Below are 7,532 nucleotides of genomic sequence, written 5' to 3' on the forward strand. Positions count from 1 at the left end.
GGCCCCAGTTGTGGGTGTGTGAGAGAGAACTGATCGGTGTTTCTCTCCTACTCTATCTCCCTCCCTTCCCTTCTCTCTAAAAATAAATAAAACATTTTTAAAAAAGAGTATCTAGTCACATCTAACAGTCAAGACTACAAACTTAGCATTAACTCTTTCACCAGTCTGAGCTTGCTTCAGGCCTAAAGTTTATAGCAGAGCAGTGGGATGGAGTCCTTTGCTCTCTCTCTCTCTCTCTCTCCTTTCTCCCTATTCACTGCCTCAGAAGCTGGGGGAGAAACACTGTAGATAAAGCAGCTATACTTACCTGGTTGACTCTGTGCTCTCTGGGTGCACCTGGCGGTGGGAGCTGGCTTTCTCTTGGGTTGGCACTTTCATGAGCTCACCAGAGGTTCCTGCTGTGCCCCTTGACCCCAGCAGGTGCATCACCACCCTAGTTGTCCACTCGCTGTCTGGTCCTCAGTCTTTGGGCAGCAGGCAGTATGTGCAAACACGTTTCTTTGGAGGTCTGCCTGGCTCTGCTGATGGCCCGCTAGACATCAGATATTACCCCGCAGCACGATCCACAGGAAACATTATGCATCCCTGGTCATGAGAGAGAACTATCACCAAGTAGTTAGCTTTACCTTTTTCTTACCCCCTAGATTTCCTAGGTAGGAGTGGCACCAGCCCTAGCCCACTTTTGCTTGCTTTCTCAGTCCTGAGTCAGGGATCAGCTCTCTGGATGTCCAAATTGCGGAGAACACATTCCCACACTCGGAGTTGGCTCCTTGAATTCCCCCTCAGCTTGTAGTGGGGGAAGGAGTCACTTCCCTACCCTTCTGCCAAAATGGGGGTTGGAATCAGCACAGCAATAGGCTTATCCAAAGAAATCTCTTCATCAATCTTCTTACCAAATCGTCCCGGTTCTCTCAAAACTTATATTCTTCAAGTACATAAAAGGACTCAACAGCCATGAAACAAGTCCTCCTGCTTTCCCCTAGAATCCTCAATTAAATATGAGGCAGAAGAGTTCCATTCTAGTAACTTTTATGTTAGTTACTTATTGCCGCATAACAAATCACCCCAAAACTTAGTGGTGTGAACCAATAAACATTTATTATTGCTCACAGCTTCTCTGGGTCAGAAATTCAGGAGTGGCTTAACCAGACAGTGCTGGCCCAGGGTCTTGTGAGATTCCAATAAAAGTATTGGCCTGATGAGGGCTGGGAAATCGCTTCCAATCTGGACCACTCACAGGATCTGCAAGTCGGCGCTGGCTGTCGGTGGAAGGCTCCAGTCCCTCTCCACTGGAATTCTCCACAGGGCTGCTCCCACGTTCCCCAGACATGGAGGCTGGATCGCCGCAGAACAAGCAACCCAAGAGGTCAAGGTGAAAGCAGCAGCATCTTTATGATCTAGCCTCAGAAATCACATACTGTCACCTGATTCTTTATTTACTCCATTGACCAGCTCTGATTCTGTATGGACGGAAACTGCAGAAAGGCATGATGACCAGGAATCAAGGTCACCGGGGGCCGTCGTGGAGGCTGCCTACCACACGCTGTTACTCAAAATGTCCATTATCCCCTAAAACGAACTGGACAGAGTACATGAGACTGTAAATGTAGACTGTTTTAATCAAAACTGCTTTGGGGAATTCTTGATCTTCAAAATGATGTATGTCATCTAGCTGTCTCCACATTTGTTCCTCATCTATAATTGGGTCCAGGACTCTCCTTGAAGGAAGGCAGGGCCTCAGCCTGATCTTAAGGGTTCTTTTTGGACTTCTGCCAAGATGGAGGCATAGGTGGAAACACTGTGCCTTCTCTCACAACCAAATGTGAATACAACAAAGGTTTAGTAAACAAAGACGCAGCCAAAGACCAGAAAATTGAACTATACAGAAGTCCAACAGCAACAAACCGTTCAACCGGGACCTGTAAGAGGGGCGGAGCCAGCAGCAGAGAGGGGTCGGGCAGGAAAGATCCTCCAACCCAGGCATGCAGGCAGCCGGAGTAGCAGCGGGTGGCAACTCAGACCCAGTGAGGGTGCAGGGCAGGCTGGCCATGGTCACACATTCACACGCAGATAGGCCAGCAGAGGAGTGAGGAGTGAGCAGTGAGATGGATGTGCAGGCCCCAGCAGGCAAACCCAGTGAGTGTGCAAAGCAGCAGGCTGACCACAGTCGCACATTCCAGTGCAATGGGATGGACGTGCGCCCCAGGTAGGAGGCTGCAGACCGGACTGCCATTGCTTTCCTTTGACCCCACCCCCACATACAGCGTCACAACCCAGCAACTGAGTTGCCCTGCTCTGGTGAACACCTAGGGCTCTGCTCCTCATACATAACAGGCACAAACAGTCCAAAATATGGCTCAAGAAGAACTCGAAGCCCCAGAGCCCATAACTCTAAGCGACCAAGAAATAGCCAACCTCTCAGATGCACAGTTCAAAACACTGGTAATCAGGATGCTCACAGAACTGGTTGATTATAGTCATAAATTAGAGGAACATATGAAGGCTAAACTAATTGAAATGAAGGGAGATGCACAGGAAACCAATAGTGATGAAGAGGAAACTGGGCCTCAAATCAATGGAGGGGACCAGAAGGAAGAATAAAACATCCAACCAGAAAAGAATGAAGAAACAAGAATTTAAAAAAATGAGGAGAGGCTTAGGAACCTCCAGGACATCTTTAAACGTTCCAACATCCGGATTATAGGGGTACCAGAAGGGGGAAAGAAACAGCCACAAGTGGAAAACGTATTTGAACAAATAATAAAGGAGAACTTCCCCAGTCTGGCAAAGGAAATAGACTTCCAGGAAATCCAGGAAGCTCAGAGAGTCCCAAACAAGTTGGACCCAAGAAAGAACACACCAAGGCACAACATAATTACATTAGCCAAGATTAAAATGAAGGAAAGAATCCTAGAAGCAGCAAGGGATAAGGAGACAGTCACCTACAAAGGAGTACCCATCAGACTGTCAGTGGATTTCTCAAAAGAGACCTTCCAGGCAAGAAGGGGCTGGAAAGAAGTATTCCCAGTCATGAAATCCAAAGACCTACAGCCAAGATTGCTTCATCCAACAAAGCTTTCATTTCGAATGGAAGGACAGATAAAGTGCTTCTCAGATAAGATCAAGTTCAAGGAGTTCATCATCACCAAGCCCTTATTATATGAAGTGTTAAAGGGATTTATCTAAGAAAAAGAAGATAAAAAATGTGTACACTAAAATGACAGCAAACTCACAGTTATTAACAACCACACCTAAAACAAAAGCAAACCAAGAGGACAGCTAGATCAGGAGCAGAACCATAGAAATGCAGAACACATGGAGGGTTAGCAACAGGGGAGTGGGAGGGGGAGAAGGGGGGAGAAGGCACAGAAAATAGCATAGATGGTGGGTAGAAAACAGATAGGGGGAGGGCGAGAATAGTGGGGGAAATATAGAATCTAAAGAACCTGAGCAGCAGGCCGACCGCGCTTTTGTCCCGCTGGCAGTTGGCCTCCCGCAGCACCGCTCAGCCATGTCACATTTCAAGACGAGGAGAACTGAGGATGAGGAATCAACTGAAAAGTGTGAAAATTCTGGGAATGCAAACCCCTGTGGCTAAAAGTGGAAGGCCTTCACAAGGGCCCTGTGCAGGAGTCTGAGTTCAAGGGAACCTGTGGTTGGGGTAGCAGGACAGAGAACCCGTCAGAAAAGCCTGGTAGGAAAAGAATGAAGGAGGACAAAAGTGTCATCAGGGAAATGATTGGAAAACCCTGAAACATAACAAATATAAAGACAGAACAGGAAGAAGACGAGGCGCCTGAGAAAAGCTTACATCTGGGCTCAAAGCACCTTACACACCAGACCATCCCTATCAAACAGAAAAGCAGTGAGCAAGGCACATGTGTGGAGGGTATGAATGGAAACTCTCATGCCCATCTGAACCAGAACACCAGCGCTGTTAAGAAATCCCATAAATGGGATGAGTGTGGGAAGTCCTTCAAATATAACTCCCGCCCTGTCCAACACAAAATAATGCACGGTGGGGAAAAACGCTACGAGTGCAGTGACTGCGGCGGGGCTTTTCGGAGCAGCTCCAGCCTTCGTGTTCACAAGCGCATCCACACTGGGGAGAAGCCCTACAAGTGTGAGGAGTGTGGAAAGGCCTACGTGTCCTACTCCAGCCTTATAAACCATAAGAGCACCCATTCTGGGGAGAAGAACGGCAAGTGCGAGGAGTGTGGGAAGTCCTTCAATTACAGCTCCGTGTTAGACCAGCACAAGAGGATCCACACAGGGGAGAAGCCCTACGAATGTGACGAGTGTGGGAAGGCCTTCATTACTTGCAGAACACTCCTAAACCATAAAAGCATCCACTCTGGAGATGAACCTTACAAACGTGATGAGTGTGAGAAATCGTGTAACTATAGCTCTCTCCTCCTTCCACATAAAGTCATCCACACTGGAGAGAAACCTTATGAATGTGATGAATGTGGGAAGGCCTTCAGGAATAGCTCAGGCCTTATCGTGCATAAAAGGATTCACACAGGAGAGAAACCTGACAAATGTGATGTCTGTGGCAAAGCATTCAGCTATAGCTCAGGCCTGGCAGTCCATAAAAGCATTCACCCTGGGAAGAAAGCTCATGAATGTAAGGAGTGTGGGAAGTCCTTCAGCTATAACTCACTTCTTCTTCAGCATAAGACCATTCACACTGGAGAGAGACCTCATGTGTGTGATGTGTGTGGGAAAACCTTCAGAAACAATTCAGGTCTCAAAGTCCACAGGAGGCTCCACACAGGGGAAAAGCCGTACAAATGTGATGTGTGTGGGAAAGCCTATATCTCACGTTCTAGCCTTAAAACCACAAAGGAGTCCATCTTGGGGAGAAGCCCTATCAATGTAGCTATTGTGAGAAGTCCTTCAATTACAGTTCTGCCCTCGAACTACATAAGAGGATTCATATGAGGGAGAAGCCTTTTGGGTGTGATGAGTGTGGAAAAGCCTTCAGAAATAATTCAGGCCTTAAAGTACACAAGCGAATCCACACCAGGGAGAGACCTTACAAATGTGAGGAGTGTGGGAAAGCCTACATCTCACACTCGAGCCTTATAAACCATAAGAGTGTGCACCCTGGGGAAAAGCCCTATAAGTGTGAGGAGTGTGAAAAAGCCTTTATCACATACTGAACCTTTATAAACCACAAAAAAATTCATCTTGGGGAGAAGCCCTACAAATGCGATGTGTGTGAGAAATCTTTTAACTATACATCACTCCTTTCTCAACACAAAAGGGTTCCCACTAGAGAGAAGCCCTATGAGTGTGACAGGTGTGAGAAGGTTTTCAGAAACAACTCCAGCCTTAAAGTGCATAAAAGAATTCATACGGGGGAGAAACCCTGTGAATGTGATGTGTGCGGAAAAGCCTACATCTCACACTCGAGCCTTGTTAACCATAAAAGTACCCACCCTGGCAAGACACCCTACACGTGTGATGAATGTGGAAAAGCTTTTTTCTCAGGCCAAACTCTTGGAAGCCATAAAAGAGTCCATCTTGGGGAGAAGCCTTTTAAGTGCGTTGAGTGTGGGAAATCTTTCAGTTACAGCTCACTCCTCTCTCAACACAAGAGGATCCACACGGGAGAAACCCTACGTATGTGACAGGTGTGGGAAGGCGTTCCGGAACAGCTCAGGCCTCACAGTACACAAGAGAATCCGCACAGGCGAGAAACCCTATGGATGCGATGAGTGCGGGAAAGCGTACATCTCACATTCGAGTCTTATCAACCACAAAAGCATCCACCGTGGTCAGCAGCCCTGTAATTGTGAGTGTGGGAAGTCCTTCAATTGTAGATCAGTCCTTGACCAGCACAAAAGGATCCACACTGGAAAGAAGCCATACCGGTGTAACGAGTGTGGGATGACGTTTAATACCAGGTCAGATCTTACCAAGCACAAAAGAATCCATACAGGAGAGGAATCTCTCAGTGTGCCAAATACGGGGAGCTACAGTGGCACAACACAACTTCCGAGGGTGGGAATGTTCTGGGTGGGGCCAGGATGAGCTTGTCTCTGTAGGAGGCGGAGCTCACCAAGTCTCCGGAGAAACTCCAGTGAAAGAGAAACCTTATGAATGTAAGAGTATCTGAGGTCCTTGTTCATGGCTATAATTTACATAGTACAAATGAAACCATGAGTAACCTATGTTTCAAGGGAGCCTCCAGTGTCAAGGTAGTTGAGCCCTTATGGAATACAAAATAGTTTATACTGGGGGTAAAATCTATCAAAATAAAACAATGTTAAAACCTTCAAAATAAGCAGACATATCTGGACATGAAACGCATGGGTGAGGAAAGGATTTCAGTTAGAAGTCACACAGTCACCATTAGAAAGTTCATATTTGGGTAAATTTTGTGAATCTAAATGTGGGACATTCAGGTGTATCTTTTGAGTCCCAATTATACATTGGTCAGCGGAAATAACCCAAGAAGGGCCTCCAGCAAGCAAATTCAGGGAGAGAGAGGCTTCAGGGAATATAAACGTATTTATTAGTAGTACTCTTGAAGTAAAAGCTTTATTATATTAATTCAGTGGTTTGGGGCAAGGTGATGACAAGTTCTGAAACAAAATTTGAATTTTGTAGGGAAATTTAAAAAGTGTAGACTTAATCTAACCGGAGATATGAGAGTCACTCTGAAAAAATGCAGGTTCATTGGACTGGGTACTGTTGCAGTGTCATACACTAGCTGAGTGGGGGAAACTCTAAAAATTCCAGATGAACCCCCCTCAGTGAGTGACAAATGTGTGCTGAGTGAAAACCTTACATGTTACACTGCAAATAAAAGGTTCCACCATGGAGAGAAAGAGAGCACACTCAGTAACTAAGGGAACATGTCTTCAATATGAATTTGCACAAAAAATCGATTCAGGGTTCCTATGAATAGGAATGCTGAAAAGGAGGGCATTTTATTGCAGGAGGTAAAAAGCTAAGTAACTACCAATAATTGGCAAATAGGAGGAAATTCCTGCTTCTTAATCCTGCTACATGGTAGATTGTTTTGGACTGTGTTATTGTAAAGATTTCATGTACTACCTGTGTGTATTGTCTGTTGTAAAATGTCATGAATATATTGTTCAGGGCTCCCTCCCTCTTGGCCATGAAGAGCCAGATAGTTGTGGCAAGGTAAGGTGGGTCTCCAATAAAGAAATTCCTCAAAAGTAAAAAAAAAAAAGAACTTGAGACACGTGGTCATAAACTAAAGGAGGGGAATGGTGGGGGGGGTGTGCAGGGTGGAGGGGAATGAAGGGGGGAATAGAACAACTGTAATGGTATAATCAATAAAATAAATATATTTTTAAAGAGTTCTTTTTGTTTCTCATATCTCCAAATCCACATAATAATCAGAAAATAAACCTTAGTCTTACAGTCGACATTTACATTGAATTTACAATTCAATAAAACACTCAAAGGTGGCCCTGGCCACTGTGGTTCAGGTGGTTGGAGCGTGTCCAGTAAACCAAGATGTCATGGGTTTGACTGCTGGTCAGAGCACATAC

At 45.7% G+C, this 7,532-nt stretch overlaps 1 protein-coding gene across 1 annotated transcript; it reads left to right on the forward strand.

Moving 5' to 3' along the window:
• The first annotated feature begins 3,510 nt into the window (after positions 1–3,510).
• On the forward strand, positions 3,511–7,207 carry LOC118992294 (zinc finger protein 62 homolog). The gene is given in 5 exon segments (XM_037054097.1): positions 3,511–3,595; positions 3,598–4,834; positions 4,837–5,617; positions 5,619–5,995; positions 5,998–7,207. Coding segments are annotated over 5 exon segments (2,535 nt in total). The 5' UTR covers position 3,511; the 3' UTR covers positions 6,054–7,207.
• The last annotated feature ends 325 nt before the right edge of the window (positions 7,208–7,532 follow it).

Source organism: Sturnira hondurensis, unplaced genomic scaffold (genome assembly GCF_014824575.4).
Source record: "Sturnira hondurensis isolate 20B ecotype Veracruz unplaced genomic scaffold, ASM1482457v3 Scaffold0008196, whole genome shotgun sequence".
In the NCBI taxonomy this organism is placed as follows: domain Eukaryota; kingdom Metazoa; phylum Chordata; class Mammalia; order Chiroptera; family Phyllostomidae; genus Sturnira; species Sturnira hondurensis.